The 23,807-nt window shown below is 44.9% G+C and overlaps 3 protein-coding genes across 4 annotated transcripts; 2 read left to right on the top strand and 1 right to left on the bottom strand.

Annotated features, from left to right (window-relative positions):
• Positions 1-10,483: 10,483 nt before the first annotated feature.
• Positions 10,484-13,344, top strand: INO80B (INO80 complex subunit B). The gene is made up of 5 exons (XM_081264348.1): positions 10,484-10,640; positions 10,868-11,060; positions 11,272-11,390; positions 11,568-11,737; positions 12,720-13,344. Exons 1-5 carry the CDS (start codon positions 10,532-10,534, stop codon positions 13,248-13,250), a joined length of 1,122 nt encoding a protein of 373 aa, XP_081120474.1. The 5' UTR covers positions 10,484-10,531; the 3' UTR covers positions 13,251-13,344.
• A 436-nt stretch (positions 13,345-13,780) lies between these two features.
• WBP1 (WW domain binding protein 1) lies at positions 13,781-16,261 on the top strand. Of its 2 annotated transcripts, XM_081264349.1 has the most exons (5): positions 13,785-14,041; positions 14,378-14,479; positions 15,012-15,114; positions 15,242-15,418; positions 15,586-16,261. In XM_081264349.1, exons 1-5 carry the CDS (start codon positions 13,973-13,975, stop codon positions 16,044-16,046), a joined length of 912 nt encoding a protein of 303 aa, XP_081120475.1. In that variant the 5' UTR covers positions 13,785-13,972; the 3' UTR covers positions 16,047-16,261. The 2 variants fall into 2 exon arrangements, with proteins under 2 accessions (XP_081120476.1, XP_081120475.1); XM_081264350.1 differs by lacking the exon at positions 14,378-14,479 and having other exon boundaries at positions 13,781-14,041.
• A 123-nt stretch (positions 16,262-16,384) lies between these two features.
• MOGS (mannosyl-oligosaccharide glucosidase) lies at positions 16,385-20,269 on the bottom strand. The gene is made up of 4 exons (XM_081264347.1): positions 19,770-20,269; positions 19,358-19,584; positions 18,691-18,887; positions 16,385-18,322 (listed from the first exon to the last, which is right to left on the bottom strand). Exons 1-4 carry the CDS (start codon positions 20,119-20,121, stop codon positions 16,579-16,581), a joined length of 2,520 nt encoding a protein of 839 aa, XP_081120473.1. The 5' UTR covers positions 20,122-20,269; the 3' UTR covers positions 16,385-16,578.
• Between the last annotated feature and the right edge of the window lie 3,538 nt (positions 20,270-23,807).

Below are 23,807 nucleotides of genomic sequence, written 5' to 3'. Positions count from 1 at the left end.
TCAAATATCAACTATCACTCCTTTAAGCTGTAAGCTCAGCAGGGAAGGACAGTCTGTTGTCCAGTTTTATCCCCAGTGCCTGGCACACAGCAAGTGCTCAATAAACATCTATTGAAGTAAATAAAAGAAGCAAGCAGATTTGAGAATGTTTGACTAAGAGCTATTTTGTTGGATTAAAACAATTATTTTCAAATGTTTGTTTTTCAGCAAAAGAGACTTTTTCTCCCCAAATAAAATCTTACCCAGAATATGTGAGATTGATTTGAATCAGCGCCACTTGTGGAAGCACTAGCTGAAGGCTCACACCATGTGCTCTCCACAGGCCCTTGGCAGCCCCCTTCCATTAAGGAGCATGGCACTGTGACCCTGGTCTACCAGGCACAGCAACAGCATGCACTAGAATCCCAGCTACTCCCGAGACTGAAGCAGGAAGATGGAGATCCAGGCCAATCTGGGCAATTTATCAGGACTCCATCTTTAAAAAGCCAGATGTGGTAATACATGCCTGTAATCTAGCAACTCCGGAGGCTGAGGCAGGAGAATCACAAATTTGAGTCCAGCCTCTGCAACTCAGCAAGACCCTGTCTCAAAATAAAAAATAAAAAAGGCTAGGGATATAGCTGAATGGTAGAGCATCCCTGGTTCAATCCCCAGTATAGGGTGTTGGGGGGATGAATTAAAACAAATTAAAATGAAACAAAACAATCCCTCCAAGCCCCCAAACTGAAAATTCCTGGTTTAAGACCCCAGCAAGGGCTGGGGTTATGGCTCAGTGGTAGAGCGCTTGCCTAGCATGTGTGAGGCACTGGGTTCAATTCTCAGCATCTCATATAAATAAATGAATAAAATAAAGATCCACTGAAAAATTTATATATATATATAATTTTTAAAAAAATATCCAGGCAAAAGGTAAAATAAAAAATATTTAGAAAGAAGGTTGAGTTGAAATCTTGCCTGAGTTTGTACTCATTGGGCTGAAGATTTTGAAAAGGAGAGACACAGAATTATATTTTAGAGATCATAACTTGACAGCCTTTTGCTAAAGCAGGTGGAGGAGTTGCAATAGTGAAGCCAGCTGACATTACTCTCTACCAAGAGAGGAGAAGGAAGGACCAAAATGTCTTTAGATTTATTTATCTATTTTTGTGGTACTGAGAATTAAACCCAGAGCCTGTGCATGCTAGACAAGTGCTTTACCACTGAGTTTACCTCAATCCTTTCTATTTTTGATTTTTTTTTAAAGAGAGTGAGAGAGGAGAGAGAGAGAGAGAGAGAGAGAGAGAGAGAGAGAGAGAGAGAGAGAGAGAGAGAGAGAATTTTTTTTAATATTTATTTTTTAGTTCTCGGCGGACACAACATCTTTGTTGGTATGTGGTGCTGAGGATTGAACCTGTGCCGCACGCATGCCAGGTGAGTGCGCTACCGCTTGAGCCACATCCCCAGCCCTCTATTTTTGATTTTGAGACATGGTTTCATTGAATTGTTGAGGCCATCTTCAAACTTGTAATCTTCCTGCCTCAGCCTCCCAAGTTGCTAGGATTACAGGAGTGATTACAGGTGTCCGCTGCACCCAATTTTATCTTTATTTTTTGCAGGATTAGGGATTGAAACCAGGGCCTCGCCAGGATAGGCAAGTGTTTTACCACTAAGCTGCATCCCCAGCCCTTCTATGGGTTAATTTTTAATTTAAGTTTTATTTGAAAATATGTATACATATTTATAAAAAACTAATGCTATTTTTTAAATACTAGAAAGCAGAAATAAATAAATAAGATTATATCTTCCTCTCTCCCTAATCCATTCCCTGAGGAAATCACTGAGTGAGTTTGATTCAGTAATGTTTCAAAATATACTTGTTTATAAGAGACAATGGCTGAATTTTTCAGAATTGTGCATATCAGTTAACACTGCTTTAATTAAAAATTCAATGATGGGCTGGGGATGTGGCTCAAGCGGTGGCCCGATCGCCTGGCATGCGTGCGGCCCGGGTTCGATCCTCAGCACCACATACAAACATAGATGTTGTGTCCGCCGAAAACTAGAGAATAAACATTAAAAAAATTTTCTCTCTCTCTCTCTCTCTCTCTCTCTCTCTCTCTCTCTCTCTCTCACACACACACACACACACTCTCTCTCTCTCTCTCTCTCTTAAAAAAATTCAATGACATAAATTTACAACTAAATAAATTATATTAAGGAAAGGTGATAAATACTAAAAACTCATCACTTCCTGATCATTTTAGTACATTTTGCTGTTATCTCTTGAGGCTATTTTCATGTATAGGATCTGTATGGTGAAAATGCTATCTATTGAGGTGCTATTGCACATCTCTTCCCAACTGTGTTCAGTGATGTCACCGTTTGAAACTCCATGCTGGGAATAGCACACAACGGAAATAGGTGAACATTACAAATCAGTGCTGTTTTGTTCTGGGGAGCTTTGTTAAACATTTACCAGGATGCCCCTGATCTGGTGCATAGCCTTGCCAACTTTCCCCTTTGTTTATGCCTGTAAGTATATGTCCCTGACTAGGAAGTAGATATTTGAGGAAGGTATTGTGAGCCACAAAGGATAAAAATCATCTTCCTATTTCTGCAGTCTCCCACAGGACAATACTGGAAGGATTAGGGAAACATTTATGTTCCCTCTTACCTCTTCACGGTCCAGGGGTAAGCACTTGGCCTAAGTCAAACAACTGGAATGTTCCCAACTGGACTTTGAATCTTGGAGTACAGACGAGACCTAGAGAGAGTTCATGATATGTTCACTGTGCCTGCAGCCCCTGAGGAGTGGGTGGTGGTACCAGCAGGAAATCCTCACCAACAAGTTCCTGTGGCATGAATTCAGGGTGGCCTTGGCATAACCTCAGTCAAATGTTCCTGTTTTCTAGCCTGCCTTGGTTCTCAGTGCTTATCTGGGAAAAGTTCAAGATGAGCCCAAACATTTTGTAGTGTCTGAAAGTTAAAAAAAAAAAAAAACTCAGAAAATGATAGAGATATATCAAGAGGAAACAGAAGCAAGCCCAAAGGAATGCCAACTGATCAAATATGGGACACACAGGAGCATCAGAATGATAGCAAAGGCCCAGAGCAGTGGAGCATGCCTATAATCCCAGCTACTGGGAGGCTGAGGCAAAGGGATGGTAAGTTTGAGGCCAGCCAGGGCAACTTATTTTATAAAAATAAAAAGGGCTGGGGGTATAATTCAGTGGTAGAGCTCACTCAAATTCAATCCCCTGTATTGCACACTTGCACATGTGCATGCGCACACTCACACACACACACACACACACACACACAAAATCAATGGATTCAACCCATTGATTGAAAGAAACAGGAATCTATACAGGTATAAATAAATATATGTAAATAAATATAAGGACACATCTCTTCTTTAAAGTTGAATGCCAACTAATAGATAGATATAAATACAATAATAAATATAGGTCACCATTTGGCAATTATTACAGCACATAATAATGTACCAATGGATAGAGGTTCAATGGAGAACAGGATACTAAGGTAGTTTCAGAATGTTTCCCCTGAGAATACTTGTTATTTACAAAGATAAAAAGGGTGACTTATAGTGGAAGAAGCTGGCAGACACTATCTTGACCAAGGTTATCATCTGTGGTAGGATGGGTTGACATCATATGTCTCCTGATAAAAGACACTGGGAAGACCACAGCATAATTTTTGTGTGCATGGTATTTCTGCTACAAATTTATAAGTCTGGAGCCAAGGGCACACCAGACAGACCCAGGCTGAGGAACATACTACAAAATCAAACACCATACTCTAAAATTATAATGGTCATGAAAGACACGATAGGAATAAAGAAGTGTTCTGTATTGAAACTGATTAAAGAGATATGATAAATAAATGTAATAGATGATCCTGAGTTTGGACTTGGACTGGAAAGGAAAAGGAGATATTGCACATTTGTGAAGTTTGAATGGAATCTGTGAATTGGATGGTGGTTTTGTTTCAAGATTAATTTCCTGGTTGGTAAGGTTGCATGAAAATTATAGAATAATGAACTTGTTTGGAGGATATACATTCTGAAATAATTAGGAATGAAATAGCATCATGTTTGAGATTTGCTGTCAAATTGATCAGGAAAAAAATGAGAACCAATACGAGCATAGGTAAATATTAATAATTGCAGAATCTAGCATATGAAGATAAGAGTTCTCTGTATTCTTCTTACATTTTTTTCTATAAATTGGAAATATTTAAAAATAAATTAACTTTTAAAAATAAAGGCAAGAGGGCTGGGGATGTGGCTCAAGTGGTAGCACGCTCGCCTGGCATGCGTGCGGCCCAGGTTCGATCCTCAGCACCACATACAAACAAAGATGTTGTATCTGCCGAAAACTAAAAAATAAATATTAAAAACTCTCTCTCTCTCTCAAAAATAAATAAATAAATAAATAAATAAATAAATAAATAAAGGCAAGAGCCAGGTGCAGTGGTGCACACCTGCAATCTTGGGAGGCTGAGGCAGGAGGATCACAAGTTCTAGGCCAGCCTCTGCAGTGTAGCAAGATCCTGTTTCAAAATAAAAAATAATGGGGCTGGGGTTGTGGCTCAGCAGTAGAGCGCTCATCTTACATGTGCAAGTCCCTGGGTTCAATCCTCAGCACCACATACAAATAAATAAATAAAATAAAGGTATTGTGTCCAACTATAACTAAAAAATAAAATATTAAAAAAATAAAAAGGGATAGGGATAGGGGTGTAGCTAAGTAATAGAGCACTTGCCTAGCACCAGAAAAGCCTTGGGTTCATACCTAGTATCCCCACACACAACAAAAGGAGGCAGAGGAGGAGGAGTAAGAGGAAAAAAGAAAGGGCTAAGAACTCTTTCAGAAGGAATTCTCAGCCCCTAAACATGTTTAAATCCCTCCTACTATAAACAAACAAACCAAAAAGACCCTAAAAACAAAATAATGAAGTCAGTCATCACTTACTGTGGCTACTTCCTCCCTGCTGGACATCAGGATGTAGCTGAAACGTGGCCAGGAACCAGGCCAGTGTCAGGAAGTCTCTGTGTGAGACTGGCTCTGTTATTCCCTAACTGTGTGACTTTTGCCAAGACATTTCATCTCTCTGAGCCTCAGTTTCCTCAGTTTTTTCATATGTAATGGAGTATAATTTCTCGTTCTTCTGGTTGGACATTATGTAGAATCACACTGGTCATATAGTTACACGTACATGGGGTAATAATGTCTGATTCATTCTACTATCCTTCGTACCCCCATACCCCCTTCCCTCCCTTCACCCCCTCTACCTAATCTAAAGTAACTCTGTTCTTCCCTATCATCCCCCCATTGTGAATTAGCATCTGAATATCAGAGAAAACATTTGGCTTTTCGTTTTGGGGGGTTGGTTTATTTTGCTTACCATGATATTCTCTAGCTCCATCCATTTACCAGCAAATGCCATAATTTCATCCTTCTTTAAGGCTGAGTAATATTCTACTGTATAAATATATCACTTTTTTTATCTCTGTTGAAGGTTGGTTCCATGGCTTAGCTATTGTGAATTGAGCTGCTATAAACTTTGATGTGGCTACATCACTGTAATATGCTCATTTTAAGTCCTTTAGGTATAAACCGAGAAGTAGAATAGCTGGATCAAATGGTGGTTCCTTTCCAAGTTTTCTGAGGAAACTCCAAACCTCTTTCCATAATGGTTGCACCAATTTGCAATGTGAGTGTACCTTTTTCCCCACATCCTCATCAACAATTATTGTTATAGTTTCCTCATTTTTTTAATATTTATTTTTTAGTTGTAGTTGGACACAATACCTTTATTTTGTTTATTTATATGTATGCTGAGGATGGAACCCAGGGCCTTGAACATGTTAGGTGAGTGCTCTACCACGGAGCCACAACCCCAGCCCTAGTTTCCTCATGTAAGATGGGAACAACTCCCTTCGAGAGTTATCATGAGGGTTAGGGTAGAAAAAGGCCACGAGTGGGGCCTGGTTGTACATGTTTAATCCCAGCAATTTGGGAGGCTGAGGCAAGAGGACTGCAAGTTTGAGGCCAGCCTCAGCAAATTAGTAAAGCCCTAAGCAACTTAGCAACACTTTGTCTCAAAATGAAAAACACAAAAAGGGCTGGGAATGTGGCTCAGTGGTAAAGCATCCCTGGGTTTAACCTCCAGTGCCACCAAAAAATAAAAAATAAAAAGAAAGAAAAGAAAGAAACCATATGAAAGCAAGTTATAAACTCTTAGGTCTTCTCCAACTGTTTATTATGAGTGATTCTTCACTTTAACTCCCAGTGACATGGGAATATCACCTTCAAAACTTTCTAAAATGCATCCTCTCCTCACCCTACAGGACTGCACACAGCTGGTCACAGCTTCAGTGCAGTGTATGTATATGTATATATATATATATATATATATATATATATATATATATATATATACATACACATACATATATATAAATATGTATATATGGGTGTTATTTATTCCTCCTTTTCTCAACCTTACAGAACATTGAAAGTGTGAGTGGAGATGACATCAGTATAACAATGGAGTCCTCAAGGGATGGAGGCAAATAAGAGTCCAAAAAGTGCAAGAAGATGAAGAGGAAAGGACCAGAAAAAGAACCCAGTGAACAGCTGACTGCCTCAAAATAAGATTTTTAAAAAGGCAGGGAATGTAGGTCAGTAATAGAGTACTTGCCTAAAATGTGCAAAGTGCCTGGGTTCTTTATATAAAAATTTTTAAAAAAGAAACATTCCCTCTATATACTTTACCTAGAAACATGAAAGTCATTAATTATTATTATAACTATTACTATTTGCTAGAAACCTCTTATGTGCCAATACTACCCTAGATATTTTGCTTTCTTGATTTGCTTTATTCCTTCAAAGAACCCTATAAAGTTGATCCTACTTTATTCCATTTTACAAAGCTAAAATCTGAGATTCAGAGAGCTTAAATAACTTTGAGTCCAAGGTTGCACAGATAATAAATGTTGGAACTTGGATCCGATAATAGACTTGTATAACTCCAAAGTCCAATCTCTTAATCACTCTACTACATTAACTTCTTACTCAATTCCCATACATAACTACATATTGATACTTGATAATTTTTATCATTGAAATGTCTCTCAAATAAGTTATTTCCTTTCTTTGCATTGTACACTCATATATATAAATATGTATATATGGATGTTGTTTATTCCTAAATTGCACATGTGATGTACTTTGTAAGAAAGTGCATTACAGACCTAGATAGTAAAAGTGCCTAAACCCCCAATTCTTCTTTTTTATGCACTAGGGATTTATCCCAGGGGTACTGTACTGCTGAGTTCATCCCGAGTCCTTATTTATTTATTTATTTATTAGACAAGTCTTACTAAGTTGCTAAGACTGGTCTTGAGCTTGATAACCTCCTGACTCAGCTTCATAAGTCATTGGGACTAATTATAGTCATGAATCCACTATGCCAGCTAGTGGATTATACCTTTAAAAATGGAACCACATTATCTTGAAACTTTTAAAATTTATCAACACAATCTGATTCAAATGTATGATATGTCAAGATCATTGTACTGTCATGTGTAACTAATTAAAACAAATAAAAAATTATCAACACATACAGATGTACCTTGTTTTGTTTCTTTTTCTCCCCTGGTATTGGGAACTGAACCCAGGGGTACTCTAAAGTTAAGCACTTCTCTGTCCCTTCTGTTCTTGCTAAAATACTGACCTTGAATTTAGGATCCTCCAGCCACAGACTCCCCAGTTGCTGGGATTACAAAAGTGTGCCACCATGACTTGTTCAGGAGATGGAACCCTCATGTATTCTAGGCAGGCACTCTACCTCTGAATTGTATTTCCAGCCCCCAACTTTTTTTCCAGGATTTGAAAACTATGGCCCACCACCTGCTTTCTTAAGTAAATTTTACTGGAATGCAGGCATATTCAGTCTATGTCTACTTTTCAATAAAGTCTACTTACTATTTGACCCTTTACTAAAAGAATTTGCCAACTCCTGCTCTTCATCTTTGCTGTAGCCTGTTTCTCTTCTGATGATCTGTTTACCAAAACTATAAACTTCATGAACATATATAAAAACATTTTTCCTATTTAAAATGTGTTTTTTCCAGGTTTGCTTAGGTTTGTCTGTGTAGAATGCAATTAATTCACTAAAATAAAATCTTTGACTAAAGATCTCCCTTTAGGTTCCATACCCCTGCATATTTTAGAGTCCACTTCAGTTGCCTTTGAACCTGATAGGATTTGTCTATTTCCTCAGACTAGTATTTGTAAACCTAATGTCATGACTTTTGCTGTTGTCATTGTTCCTTCCTCCTCATGTGGTCCTGCAGACACAGCTTGAGCATCAGCATTCTCTATCATTGAACTGTGCCCTTGGCCCTGCAAACTTTATAGTTAATTACTTCCATATATGATCCATGAAGTTGGCTCATTTGTAATCTGTTGTTTCTTTGGGAAAGATGTTTCACTTTTTCAGGTTTATCATAACAATTCTTTTAACAAGATAAGAAGAGCAGTATTTCAAAACTTTTAAAAAAAAAAGCTTAAGAAAACCTGAGTGATTTATATTAAAAAGTAGACTACAGGGCTGGGGTTGTGGCTCAGTGGTAGAGTGCTTGCCTAGCACATGGGTTCAATCCTTAGCACCACATAAAACTAAATAAGTAAAATCAAGGTATTGTGTCCATCTGCAACTAAAAAATATTTTTAAAGTAAAATACAATGTAACAAGCTTTAAAAATAGTGACAACAGAGTCAATAAACCTAGGTGGTGATGTTTTTAAAAAGCCTCATAATTCTAAAAAAAAGAATGCATTTGCTATTTTAAAAATTCCAATCATAGGGGCTGGGGTTGTGGTTTAGTGGTAGAATTCTTGCCTAGTGTGCGTGAGGCACTGGGTTCAATCCTACATAAATATAAAATAAAGATATTGTGTCCACCTAAAACTAAAAATTAAATATTAAAAAAATCCAATCACATATTGGCTTTGGAACCAGCTATTCTGATTTCAAAGTTGTAATATTCAAGATTTCATAGCACCTCTTCTACATTACAAAAACACAAACCAAGTCTAGGAAGTAGGCTCTTAGTGAAATATGATCTCAGGTTTTACATCTATAATATGTGAAAGGAAAAAAATCTCAGAGGGTTCAATTATGTAATAATAAATTTAATTTATTATATAATATATATTTATTATGATGTATATTATATAAGTATATATAATTTATATATGACTATATATAATTTAAATGATACTCATAATCTCTTCAAACTGGTGGTTTTGTCTTCATTATTCATCATTACTGCTATTACCAGTACCTGTCCTTATCTCCCTTCTTTCAGATTCTGCTACTACCAGTACCTGTCCTTATCTCCCTTCATTCAGTTGTGAAGCAAACAGAAGCCATTCTTATTACAGTAAACCATCTTAATACCAACACCTGTTAAAACGAGTCATTTGCTTTTATTTCTGTCATTCCTAAAGGGACAAGAAAAGTAGATTTTCAACACAGCAGATTCAGGTCTTCTAAAACTGGAATACATAGCTTCATTTCCCCACAAAATCAGTCTTATTCTGTAGATCCAGGTACTCAGAAGTCTGAGGCAGGAGGATCATCTGAGCCCAAGAGTTTGAGGCCAGTCAAGGAAGCCATAGCAAGACCATCTGTGATACCCTGGGCTATTTGTCACTGATATGTTTTGTTTTCTTCAGCACAACTTTTCGACATCTCTGCGACTCCACCGACCGTCACTTAAGTGATGTCCCAGACCCAGCGGTGGATAGATGCCCACAAAAATAAATCTACCAGGTAAAGATTCTGCTTCCTTCATGTCAGAAGCATAAAATGCGATAGTGCGGCAGCCACTTCTGGGGGGAAAAAATCCCCCAAACTAATTTTTGATGTCTATCAGGATCCTTGGATTGTTTCCAAAGTGTTACAAATCACAGGTATCTAAATTCTGTGTCAATTTTTACATTGCTCAACTTTTCTCAGCAACGTGGTGTTCCAAATTGTATAGATACACCGTTAATTGTTGTCCATTTCCCTACCGATGAGAGTTTAGGCTTAAATTCCACCTACTGGGTTCTTGAGGCGCTTACGCTGTTAAGCATCTTGCTGACAATGTACTTTCTTACGCATTCTTCCACCGAACTGTGAGCTCCTCTAGAGAAGAGTTAGTGTTCATTTTCACCTTTGTATTCTCTTAACCTAGCTCCCACATTTGGTCTGGGGTATATGTTTACCAAGCTTGAGTGTAATAATTGGCTCGCCCGGGTCGAGTTCTGGAATCTAGTTGGAGAGGCGGAGCGAGGAGAAAGCCATGCCCCATTTGGGCCGTTCTGGCTCAAAGAGCCCGGAACTTTCGTTGAAAGGATCGTTGTTTCTCGGGGAGGATTTTGGCTGCAAAGCGTGCCCCGCACAAGCATGGTTGCCATGCACCGGAAGTAGAGGTTTATTTTGCGGGATTAGTTCTTCCGCGGGGCGGAAAAGGCATGTCTGCATGTTTCCCGACCATTTCCAGACCTTTTCCCTTGGAGGACCCCATGAGTAAGCTGTGGCGGCGCGGGAGCACCTCAGGGGCTATGGAGGCTCCTGAGCCGGGTAAGCATTTGCCTATCCAACTTAGGGCTTCTTTGAAAAGGAGTTCTTTATGCTTCTTGGAGCGTCCTGAGTACCTTGCCACAGGTGGGAGGAAGAAAGGCGGTGCTGTCGTTATGGCAACAGCTAGTACCGCAGGAAGAGGGGGTCCCCTTTATGAGTGTTAGATTATTCAGGGTTTCCTCTGCCACGGTTTGGCCGAACGCCGCTGACAGGCTCTCCTTCCGCAGGGGAAGCGCTGGAGTTGAGCCTCGCGGGTGCCCATGGCCACGGAGTGCACAAGAAAAAGCACAAGAAGCACAAGAAAAAGCACAAGAAGAAACACCATCAGGAAGAGGAGGCCGGTCCCACACAGCCATCTCCCGCCAAGCCCCAGCTCAAACTCAAAATCAAGCTGGGCGGGCAGGTCTTAGGCACCAAGAGGTGAGGCCAAGAGGTTCTAGAGTTTCCCTGGGGAACTTTAGGAGCAGGCGAAAGTAGAAACTGGCTGGGCTTTCCAGAAGACAGAGAAGGCACTGTGAATTCAGGTCCCAGGTTTAGGCAGCCAAAACCCAACGGTGTAGGGAAGGCTGTGATGTATATACCGAGCAGGAAATACTTGGTCACTTTATAGAGTAGTGTTTTCTCTCTGCAGTGTTCCTACCTTCACTGTGATCCCTGAGGGTCCTCGTTCACCCTCTCCTCTCATGGTTGTGGATAATGAAGAGGAACCTATGGAAGGAGTTCCCTTGGAGCAATACCGAGCCTGGCTGGGTGAGAAGGACCTGGAGGTGGGGAAACTGGTTTTTTGTTGTTGTAGTTGTTACACCTGAGTAAGGAAGGGGGTTGGTTCTGAAGTAGGTGAGAAATTTTAATGTCCTAGAATTAACTTGGCCAAACGGGCCCTCATCTAAACAATTCTACTCATATCTGTCCAACTTTCCTTCCCAGATGAAGACAGTAATCTGTCCCCCTCTCCAATTCGGGATCTGTCAGGGGGGTTAGGGGGCCAGGAAGAAGAGGAGGAACAGAGGTGGCTGGATGCCCTGGAGAAGGGGGAACTGGATGACAATGGAGACCTCAAGAAGGAGATCAATGAACGGTTGCTCACAGCTCGACAAGTAAGTTAATTTCATTCTTTATTTACTCACCAAATGTGTATTGGGAACTTGCAGTGTCCCAAGCACTTTGCTAGGCAATGAGGCATCAATGGGGAGAAAAGACAAACTTTCTGTTTTCGTGGAGCTGATAGTCTAGGGTGTGTGTGTGTTGGGAGGGGGGATAAGCAAATAATTGCAAGATGCTCTACAGTTTATGACAAGAAAAAGGTTGTATAATGAAAATAGAAAGTGGCAAAGAGACATTAGGTGTACACGTCAGGGAAGGCCTTTTTGAAGCAGTAATAGTTACAATATCAGAGGAGCTCTTCAGGCAAAAAGGACCAATAGATGCAAAGCCCTGAGACTGGAACTTACCTAGCAAGGTAAAGGAGAAGAAAAATTGTGGCTAAGCCACTGGTGGGTTGTGTGCAGAGAAATAACATTGGGTTTGCATTTCAATAGATTACTTTAGCTTCTATGTGGAGAATGAGTCTTAAGTGATAGAGTGGGGAGTCCAATTAGGAAGCTAAGAGATGGTGATGATTGGAATTAAGTTTAAAGTGGAAATGGAGAAATCAGAAGAATGCTGGATATATTTTGGAAATAGATATTTGATGAAAAATGGAATCATGGGTAACCCTGAATTTTTGGCTTGAGCAATTATCCAGTTGATGCTATCTATTGAGATAAAAAGATTAAAAACAACAAAAACCTCCAGAAGAGTGGCAGAGTTTTGGTACATAGGGCAGGCAGGTAATATTACTATTTTTTTTTCCCCCTTTGAGAGTTGAGAATCTAAACCTGAATATCAGGAGAGACCTGGGAGGAGGCAGTATTAAGGACCCCAGAAGAGGGTGCTCATTAATTCCCCTTCTCCCCAGGTCTGCATTCCTCAAGATCCTATATGTTCGTTCCACGTCCCCTCTGTCCTTTCCTTGGTCCTGGCGGGCCTCCCAATTCCCTCTTGCTCCATTTTCAGATGCTACTCCTTCTCTCTCCCCAGCGAGCTCTGCTCCAGAAGGCACGGAGTCAGCCTTCCCCGATGATACCGCTGCCTGTCGCTGGGGGCTGCCCGGCCCCTGCCCTCACGGAGGAGATGCTGCTGAAACGCGAGGAGCGAGCGCGCAAGCGGCGATTGCAGGCCGCGCGGCGAGCGGAGGAGCACAAGAACCAGACAATCGAGCGCCTCACCAAGACTGCGGCTCCTAGCGGGCGGGGAGGTCGGGGGGCTGCGCGAGGCGAGCGGCGGGGAGGGCGGGCCGCAGCCCCGGCCCCCATGGTGCGCTACAGCAGTGGGGCACAGGGTTCCACTCTTTCCTTCCCACCTGGCGTCCCCGCCCCCGCTGCTGTTTCTCAGCGTCCGGCTCCAACAGGCCCTCCTCCGCGCTGCTCTGTCCCTGGCTGCCCTCACCCGCGCCGGTATGCCTGCTCCCGCACGGGCCAGGCGCTGTGCAGCCTTCAGTGTTATCGTATCAACCTGCAGATGCGGCTTGGGGGACCCGAGGGCCCAGGGTCCCCCCTTTTGGCTACTTAAGGCCGTTACCAAACCTGGACTCTGCGCTCTCTTCCCATGCCTGGTTTTCAGTGTCTTCCCTACCCTATTAAATTTCATCCAGTGTCTCAGCTTGTACGGACTTGGGGGAGTGGTATATGGGCAGACCAATCTCTGGTACACACATCTTGCCCTACGTGGGTTTGGAAACCACTGCAAGAAGGCCAGCGGGTGCATCCTTGGACTCGGGCCGACTCTCAGAACCTTGCCTCTTCCAGCGGGATTACCTGTGGTGGTTCGGCATTGGGCGTCATCCGGAAAACCTGGTTTAGGCCAATCAGTAGGAACTTTGCTCTTTTGGACGGCATTCATTGGTTGATAAGTCAAAGCTTGTTCTGTTGTCCATATTGGCTATTGTCGCTGTCAGTCAGGGCTCTGGTCGAACCTTCCCCCACTCTTTGTCTGTGCAAGCTCTTGTTGTCTGGGAGAGCGGCGGAGTTACTTCTGGGGATTGGTTACTGGGAGAAATCGCTAATGTGCTCCAATTGGCTAGTCCGTCGAAGGAAGATGCTGATTGGCTGGATAGGCCAACCTGGGTCCTAGTTGGCCGAGCTCTCCCCGGATGGAAGCTCCGGCCGCGGAGTGATGGTGGCGGCAGCGAACATGGGCCGGACAGGGACCATGGCGGTGCCAGCAGAGGTGGCAGGGGCGGGGCAGCTGGCGGTAGAGGAGGCTATGGTGTTCAGGGGGCTGTAGGTGGAGGCATGGCTCGGGCCAGCAGCGGGAACGGCAGCGAGGAGGCCTGGGGGGCACTTCAAGCGCCGCAACAGCAGGTATCCCAAAGCTCCAAAAGCCTATCACGACAGCCATTTATTTCTCTTTCCCCTTCCTGACCCTTCCTGTTGGTGAGGGGGGGTGGTGGGGGAGGAACTCACGGAGCCAAAGGTACTGTGAAGTTCCTAAACATGTCCCACTCTTTGTCTAAACTTTGTAATGTAGACGCAGTTGACTTAAACTGCAGCCTCATAGACCCCATCCCTTGGCTGCAGTGGAAGCTTGCAGTAGCTCTCCAGTGACCAGAGGCATAGTGAGGCCCCAGGGAGACTCCCTTTGTCTTGAAACAGTTATTTGTTATTTTTTGTTTTTGTGTGTGCCTATTGTCACAACAGAGCCCAGCAGCGTCTTCTCTTGAGGGAGCAATCTGGAGAAGAGCTGGAACCCAGACTCGCGCCCTGGATGCCATCCTTTATCATCCACAGCAATCCCATCTGGTTGGGAGCACTGCTCTGGGTCTCACACTTCCCCTCCTCTACCCTAGAGAGACTGAGTCCCAGAAGTGGAAAGATTCAGCTTGGGGGTGGGAGGTAGCAGGCTGTGAGAGATGATGAAAGTATTTTAGCTTTGGAAATGACCTTAAATTCTTACTCATTTCTCAGACAGATAGCTCAGACTGGCTTCTCACTTCTGCCCAAACACTCCCTTAACAGAAAGCACCCTGCGGGGCCAGGCTTCAGTATGAGAGAAGTCTCTGTTATGCAGAGCTGGAATCTATCTTCCTCTTTGTTGTGAACACTTTTATGTTTGTTTTCTAGACTGCACCAATTTCTTGCTGTTCCAAATTCTCTTTCACATTGATAGCCTTTCAAATATTTGAACAATTCCCCAGCATCCCTCTTTCCCTTCATCTTTCCAAGCTGAACTTGGCTCATGGGTAGAATTGTGTATTATGTGCATGAAGGAGGTGCGGGTGGGCAATGCTTGGAGCTAGAATCTTCCTTAGTTCAAGTGCCTCCTTGCTCCCAGCTTCGAGAGCTGTGCCCAGGAGTGAACAACCAGCCCTACCTCTGTGAGAGTGGTCATTGCTGCGGGGAGACTGGCTGCTGTACCTACTACTATGAACTCTGGTGTGAGTCTCCATGAGGGCTATTCTCAGGTCCCTCTGCCCATCCTCCTTTGGACCCTGAAACTCCAGTTTTCAAGGACCCTTCTCTGAATGGGAGATATTTAAGATACTCCTTCCTTGCCTCCTGCAGGGTTCTGGCTGCTCTGGACTGTCCTCATCCTCTTTAGCTGCTGTTGCGCCTTCCGCCACCGACGAGCTAAACTCCGACTGCAACAACAGCAGCGGCAACGTGAGATCAACTTGTTGGCCTACCATGGGGCATGCCACGGGGCTGGCCCTGTCCCTGCCGGTTCACTGCTTGACCTTCGTGAGTGACTTGAGGCTCTGAGTCCACTACCAGTGACCCTTCCCAAACCAGGACCCTGAATCATCCCACATTCCCTTTTGCACACATTTCAAAGAACCCTTTTCTCAAGTGTCAGATCACTTCTCCATGCTTGGTTGCCTTCAACCATGCTGTTCTCTTCCCTGCAGGCCTCCTCAGCGCCTTCAAACCCCCTGCCTATGAGGATGTGGTTCACCGCCCAGGCACACCACCACCTCCTTATACTATGGCCCCTGGCCACCCCTTAACTGCTTCCAGTGAATGCACCCGCTGTTCCTCTGCATCCAACTGCCCTGCCCACTGCGAGGGGACAAACGTGGAAGGTGTTTCCTCCCACGAGAGTGCCTCCCCTCATCAGGAGAGTGAGCCTAGGGCAAGGGTCAGCCCAGCCCACACACCTCCCTCTTGCCGGTATCGTCGCCTGACTGGTGACTCGGGTATTGAGCTCTGCCCTTGTCCTGATTCCAGTGAGGTTGACCCAATCAAGGAGGTGAGGGCTAGTGCCATCCCACCAGATCTGGAGGACCAGTCCCCTTGTACACTGCCCCCAGACCCCTTGCCACAGGTCTCTCCCATGGGGCTGGCTTCCAGTGAAGGGGACATCCCATAAGTAGTTTTGGGAGGGTGGGTGGACCACTGGCTTATCACAAACAGCCCTGGCCTCAAATTCCTCCTTGGGTCCTCCCTACCCTCCTAGAATCTGCCTGAAGGGGCTGGAGCCCTGAGGAGAGGGGCAGTATTGGGGGACTGTGCTAGTTTTGTCCTCCCCAAAGACATCCGCAGGAGCCTTTGATCTCATTAAAGAGATGTGAACCAGCTGCTTGTGGATTTGAGTGGACTAGAACTCAGTTCGCTGCATTGCATTTGATATACCTGGCTTTGAAGATAGTAGGTATCCCTGAAGCCTGAACTAAGACTTGGTGAAGCAAAGCTGGCAAAAGCAATAGTTTGTTTTGTTTTTTCCAATTTATTTAGAAAAATAGACTCTGAGTTCACATTCACCCCAGGCTGTGTGGGGCGACATAGTAGACATCTGAGATGAGCAGAGGAAGGCTTGAATTACTGGTAACTGAGAAGCTGGGCAGCAGGAGACCTTGTACCTCCAGATTCTGAGTGGCTTGGCTTTTCTCCCATCCCCCTGTTCAGTAGTCTTCAGACATGATCAGCAAGACTAGGGTGGTCCAGCCATGGAAAGGGCGGCAGCCCATGCCATGCCCATCCTGGTCACTGTACTGTTCCCACAGAAACCCTGTAGCCTGGTACTGCCTCCACACATTGCCTATCACATTGGCACGGAGCTTACTGTGGAGCTTGGCAGCCTGGGTCTGATGTGGACCTTCTAGGTGCCCATAGTGGTGGAGTGCTCCCAGAGCCAGGTAATTGATATTCAGCCACACAGCACCCCGCCAATAGGGGGGATCATGCTCTGAATTGCGCTTGCCATAAAAGGGGCTGGAGGCTGCAAGGGAGCGCAAACCAAAGGGGCTCCAGAGATGGCGGCTGTCAGCTAGAACATCCAGCAGGGGTCCGAGGTGGGGTGAGTTGGGGTCCAGAAGTCGCAATAGGAAGGGAAAAAGAGTAATGTAACCCAGGGCATCCACATATTGCAAGCGGGGTTGAGGCCGGCCCACCACTCGAACCAGCCCCTGAGGGGGCCTAGGCTTCAGCTGTACAGCTTTTGTGTGGTTCCCAAAGTCTGCAAAGACTCCTAGATCTGGAGCCCAGTGTAGCTCATCCAGGCTCTCCTCTGCCTCCAGTGAGGCAGCCAGTGGACCCAGCTCAGCAGCTGCCTCAGTTTCCCCTAGCTTCTCTGCAAGCTGAGACAGCACACGGGCACCCAGTGCCACCCAGCATCGCAGGTCAAGGTGCCTCTCAGTTGCTGAAGGATGTGAAGCCCGGGGATAGTCATCCAGCCCTGATGGCAGTGTCTTGGGGTTCAGTAGGGTAGGCAAGGCTGGGTCCCTGCCTCGCCAGCGGTAAGAGAGTGGCACTGGCCCTGCTTGGCTCTGATGGAGCCAGGAAAACCAGGCATGAAGGCGGGGGAAGGCCCTGCGCAAGAAATTCAAGTCAGCAGGGTCACCACCTTTTAACATGTGGGCAACAGGTAAAAGGAGGGTTGGGGGGTTGGCATGGGCTGCCCTTTGCACCAAGAATTCTGAGGGTACCCGGGCTCGGGCCTCATCCCCCAGTATCTGCTCCCGCCCAATCCAGCCATCAGCATTCAGCAACCCCAGCCAATGGCCTAGGACCTCTCGGGTGAGGTGGGGATCCCACCGTTGGACCACTAGCTGGTGAAAGCCCTCATCCCAAAGGAAGCCACGTGGGAAGAATGACCTGGAGGGTACCCCTGAGAAAAGAGGGAGAGGTGGAAAGAGGGCTGGGTCCACCTTCTGCTCAGACCCTTCCACCCCCATGTCTGGCAATACCAGACCTTGTCCATAGAAGTAGCCAATCCCACCAAGGAGGCTGCTGAGGGCAACCTGACCCAAAGTCTGCTCCTCAGGACTCAGGCCCTTCTCTTTTAGGTGAAAAGTCTTCTCAAAACGCTCTCGAAAGGCTTCAGCATGGCTCTCTAGGGCCTGGGTCAGTAGACTGCCTGCCAGCTGTCCCAGGGCTTGGTTTCCTCCTGCCTGGGCACTGCTAGATTCAAACACCAAATCCATAGAAAAGGGGATTTTCAGAGTCACCTGCTGTATCAAGAACTGCCCTTGTCCCTGCCTTTGCCCATTTGGGCCTCTGTCCTCCCACTTCAGAAATCTTGGCAAGCCGAGATAGCGTTCAGGAGAATCCCCTGGGGGCTTATGCTGAAACCAGCTATTTAGGCGACTCTTCACCATCTCTGTCAGCAGCGGCAGTCCTGGGTTGGAGGACCAGAAGACATTGTAGCTTGAAGACAAGAAGAGAAATAGAAAATAGTATTCAGGGGGCTGGGGTTGTGGCTCTGTGGTACATGTGTGAAAAGCAATGGGTGCGATTCCCAGCACCACATATTTAAAAAAAAAAATAAATAAATAAATAAAGGTTCATCAGTAACTAATAAAAATATTTTAAAAATAGTATTTAGGAAGAGATGGTGAAAATTATAAAGGGAAATATGAGGTGATCAGGAATCACAATAAGAGGTTTTAATGCAGGGAATATGGACATTGGTGAGACTAGAAGCAACTAGTGGAAGGAAAGTAGAGAGAAGCGAATCAGGTTAAGTTTGCATCCAAACCACCCCTAAAACCACTCCACACTCTTCCCTGAGTTACCTGCCATACTTGGGGGCAGTGTCCCCTGGATTGGTTGGTGGCAAAAGTGTAAAGCGGAAGTCACCAAGTTCACTGGTGTGCCCACTGATGAACTTCAACTGCCCCTTTGCCCCAACCTCTGGGAGTAGGACTTCTTGGCCATCTGTTACCACATAGAAGAAAAGGGAGACCAAAGGGAGGGCAGAGGTACCTAAAGCCTGGGTGACCAAGAACAGGGGGAAAAATAGCATTAAATTGGCAGTTTTTCTTGAGAATCAGCCTTAGTGAGGGAAAGGCATTTTAGGCAGGAGTAACATGGTAAACAATATGTGTTTGGCAGTGCTGAGGCACTGAGGCTAAATAGATATACCCAGTGGGATGATCTAAAGAGCCTTACAGAGTTCTCTGGGAAATAATGGAATACTTGTGCTGTGTCCTCTCCTAAGAACTCTACACAGATTATTTTAATTCTTACAATCTTGTGAGTTCCGTGTTACTATTATCTTTGCTTTACCAACAAGGCTTTGGGGTGATACACAGTCATACAGAGAAGTTCGAATTTAAGACAGATTTCGAATGAGTCAGCCAGACTCATGGCTATTAACCCCCACTTCAGACTGCATTTGCTGGCAGCAAGGGAAGGTCTGAGGGAGTCTGGGCTGAGGAAAGGGTATCCTGAGGCCCTGACCTGAGGCTCTACAGTCACTCTCCAGCTCCAGTCCCCTCCGTGTTGACCCCCAGGCCTCTTGACGAACTCAGTAGTGAGCCTTAAGGCCCCATCCTGGATGTGTTGCCGCCCGAAGGAGAGGCCGTCGTGGAACTCCCAGCCATAGGGACCCACGCCGTCTCCCTGCTCACACGTGTGCCTGAGCTTAGGGGTCCCTGGGGTGGCGCCCTGCTGCGCCCACATCAGTCCTGGGGGTAGAATGGCCAAGTAAGTCAAAGAGAGAGCGGGAGGACCTGTTCCTGTGGGTCTCCGAGAACTTGAGGGTCATCCTCCTTCTTAACTCCTGTCCACTCCGCCCCACCCTTGCTCTGGCGGGAAGCTGGGACAACCAGATTAAGAGTGTGCCTGTCTGCCCACCCCAGGGCCCAGTTACCGGTGAGGAGGGGTTTCGGGCTGCGAGTCTTCATGCCGAAGTAGACGTGAGGACGGTAGGTACCCCAGAAGAGGTCAGGGGCCACCGCTGGGCTGGAGGAGTCGGAGGACAGCGCTGGGGGTGCAGAGTGTAGCGTGACCGCCCGCTGTGCACGGTACCACGCCAGCACCCAGCGCCCGGACAGGGCGAGAGCCAGAGCCAGAACCACCACGGCTAGGGCCGCTCCCCCGGCGGCGCCACGGGCCCTGCCGCCCCGGCCGTCCCGTCGCCCCGAGCCGACCCGAGCTTCTCTCTCTACTGCCCGCGCTCCTTCAGCGGGCGCTGCGCGACGTCGCCGCTCGCCTCGAGCCATCCTAGTACCGAGGACGTTGCCCGAGCGCAGACAGGCTGCAGTGGCGCCCGGGTCCTGCCTCTCCTGCTCCGGCTCTCGCCTGGCGCCCCAGCAACTATGGTTCTGTCAGCACCAGTGGGCCCGCGCCTCTGGCTTCGGGTCCTTCTCGAGCCGGAAGTCCCGCCCCGCCACGTCAGGTCAAATCCCCCTAAGCCCGGAACCGCTGTCGCCAGCCGGGCAAAGGGGTGGATCAACCCGGTCGGCACTGGGAAGGGACCGCTCACTGGGTCTGCGCTTATGCGGAGCGCTCACGGAGTAAGCGGTTTTAGTAGAGAAAACCAATCTTACTTTGAGCCCCCCCCCCTTTTTAAGTTGTTATATATTAACCAGAGAAGCCAGCCTGAGTGTTTTACTGATAACTGCCCCGCCCCAATCAGGTGACGGAAAGCCACGGCCTAGGAAATACAACTTTACAGCTTGGCCTAGGCCACAGAGCTGAGAAGTGGCTAGCTTTGGACCCAGGTAGGTGTACTTGAATCAAGCTGGATCACCTGACCCACAGCCAGTACCTTCTGTCCTCGAGGAGTGGAGAAAGTGGACTCAGGAGGAAGCCTGGGATCTGGGTCCAGCTATGTCTGGAACCAGACATATGTGTATTTAAGAGACATATGTATATGTAAGAGATCCTGTATACTCGGCCCATAATTCTAGTCCGCACTTACCTCCCACCCCATCTCCCCACTGGTGCTGGGAATTGAACCCAAGATCTGGTACATGCACTAGGCAAGTGCTCTACCACTGAACTACATCTCCAGCCCAATAATCTATTACTATTTTATTTAGATGAGCCCTAGAAAGACCACAATAGTGGTACCTGTATTTACAGAAGGCACTTTCTTGAACAATCCTGGAAGCAGAGAAATTTAGGGAGAGGGTGGCTTTGGTCTATGTCATCAAAGGCTGCAGGAAGGAGGTAGTATCTGCACCTCAGGTTGACCTAGAAGCATCAGCATTACCTTTTATGGTAGCGCAGAAATGCAACTTAGATTCAGTAATTTGCTTCTCACCAATAGTGCAGCATAAAAGCTATTTTCATACATAAGTCCACCCCATTTTAAATGAAAGCCCTATTCTATTTTTTTTTTTCAGGCGAGGGGTGGGGGGTGAGGGGTGTGTGCTGGGGATTTTCCATGCTATGTACATCCTGTACCACTCTGCTACACCCAGACTATTCTAAATTCTTATGCTCTTCTCTACCCATTATCATACTTTCCACAGAAACTTATTGCATAAAACTAATGCTTTATGTAACATGCTCATTTATATTTCACTATAATCTGACTTCTGGCCCCACTCCCTATTGGTAGACTTCTTACTCAACAATCACCTTCTAACCAAACTTAATGTTCAGCCCTGTTTGCACTACCCCATTGCTACCATTGTACTTGGTCCTTGTCTCTATTGTGGTACGTATTACATATCTAAATTTCATTTATTCATTTTGTATCCCAGAACTGATCACCTTTATAAGTGCAAGGTAGATGTTAACAATTAATCATGGAGCTGGGGAACCAAATCAGGTTGTCAGTGTTCTTTCCACTTTAGAATAAGTTCTTAGATAATAGCACTTATTATTCTCCCATCAACCTTGTAGGCACTTTACAGATGTTAACTCACTTAATGCTGTCAGTCGTCTGAGGCAGACATTCATCCTATCAGTTGACTGATTCCAGGACTCCTGAAAGTCCCTTATACAAAAAGGCCCCTGCTCAAATCCCTTAACATAAAATGTCAAAGTATTTGCATATAATCTACATATACCCTCCTGTATAGTTTAAATCAATCTCTAGATCATTGATACCTATACAATGTAAATGCTATATATAGATAACTGTTATGCTGTATTATTTAGGGAATAACAAGGGGAAAAGTCTGCACATGTTCAGTGCAAATGCAGTCTTTTTTTTTTTTTTGTAATTTTTTCAGTCTGAGTGTGGTTGAATTCAAGTATACAGAACCCATGGAGAGCTATTTATTATGTATTACAATAGTAGAGCCATCTACTATTATCCTTATTTGACAAGAGGAAGCAGGCATTGATGGATTAAATAATTTGTCTCAAGCCACACAGCTACTTAAAGCAGAAGTGATATTTCAACCCCAGGCAATCTGGTTATACACTATACTGCTTCCAGGTGGTTTTCTTTTTTAAATGGGGTGGAGAGTGGGGAGACACTTTTTTAGACAGGGAAAAGATATGGTAACATTGAAGGAGTCTTATGTGAAATGCATATGACAAAGTACATAGAAGCCAATGTCTTAAATCTTTGATTGCCTAGCTGAGCATTCTGAAGTTCTTCTCTAGGACAGGGGCTTCCAGTTTTTTTTCCCCTACAACCACAGTAAGAAATCATCCACACTGCACCCAAGCTGGCATGGTGGCACATGCCTGTACTCCCAGCAAGTCAGGAGGCTGAGGCATGAGGATCAGAAGTTCCAGGCAAGCCTCGGCAATTTAGCAAGGCCCTAAATAACTTAGCAAGATTCTGTCTCCAGGAAAAAAAAGTGTGTGTGTGTGGGGGTTACTGAGGAAAAAAGTGTGGGCAGGGAGCTGAGGCTGTGGCTCAGTGGTTAAGAGCCCCTGGGTTCATTCCCTGGTACCAAAAAATAAACAAACAGAGACCCCCCTCACCAAATCATCTATATTGCAACCTAATACATGCAAACACACATCATGGATGATTATATGCTTAAAACTAAAGTTTCCTAAAAGAAAACTTCTCAATCTATGTGACATACATTAAAAATTTTATTCCACTTTTTTAAAAAAAGACTGATGTAATTCCCTAAATTGATTTCATTATGCACACTAATGGGGGTTAATCCAGTATGAAAAACTACTTCAGGTACTCTTTACTGAGCACTAAGCAGTCATGTGCTTTGGGAGAATCAAATTAGCCATAAAAGTGATTAATATAGACCAGGCAGGAGAATGCAATAGTGATACAAGACCTTTTTTCTTTAATATTTTTTAGTTGTGGCTGGACACAATACCTTTGTTTTATTTATTTCACATATGCTAGGCGAGTGTTCTACCACTGAGCCACAACCCCAGCCCCTCAAGAGCTTTTTTAAAAAATATTTTTTAGTTGTATATGGACATAATGACTTTTATTTTTATGTGGTGCTGAGGATTGAACCCAGTGCCTCACACATGCTAGGCTAGCCCTCTACCACTGAGCCACAACCCAAACAATCAAGAGCTTTTATTTATTTCTGGTACTAGCAATTGAACCCAGGGGCACTCTACCACTAAGCTGCATCCTAGTCCTTCGTATTTTTTTTTTTTTTTTTTTTTTTTTTGAGAAGGGTCTCACTAAGTTGCTGAGGCTGGCCTGGAACTTGTGATCCTCCTGCCTCAGCCTCCAGAATCACTGGGGTTACAGGTCTGTACCACCTCCTGGAATTAATACTGTTTTAGACAAAGAATGTTGATGGCAATTGGAAGAAGCTGGTAGTAAGTAACCTGAATAAAGTGCAGTAATTGGGATTTGAACAAAACAGAAATGTAGGGTTTTACTCCAGAGAGGATAGCTCAAATTATGACAGGGGATGGGTTGCCCTAGGAAGAACACAAAGAAGAAAAAAAACGATGAGGGCAGTATGCCTTTATGTTTAAGAAGAAAGAAAAATCCAAGAGGGGCAGG

This window comes from Spermophilus citellus, assembly GCF_964194105.1.
Source record: "Spermophilus citellus genome assembly, chromosome: 13".
NCBI classification, from domain to species: domain Eukaryota; kingdom Metazoa; phylum Chordata; class Mammalia; order Rodentia; family Sciuridae; genus Spermophilus; species Spermophilus citellus.
Note: the sequence above shows the minus strand (reverse complement) of the source record. Positions and strands in the feature narration are given on the sequence as shown.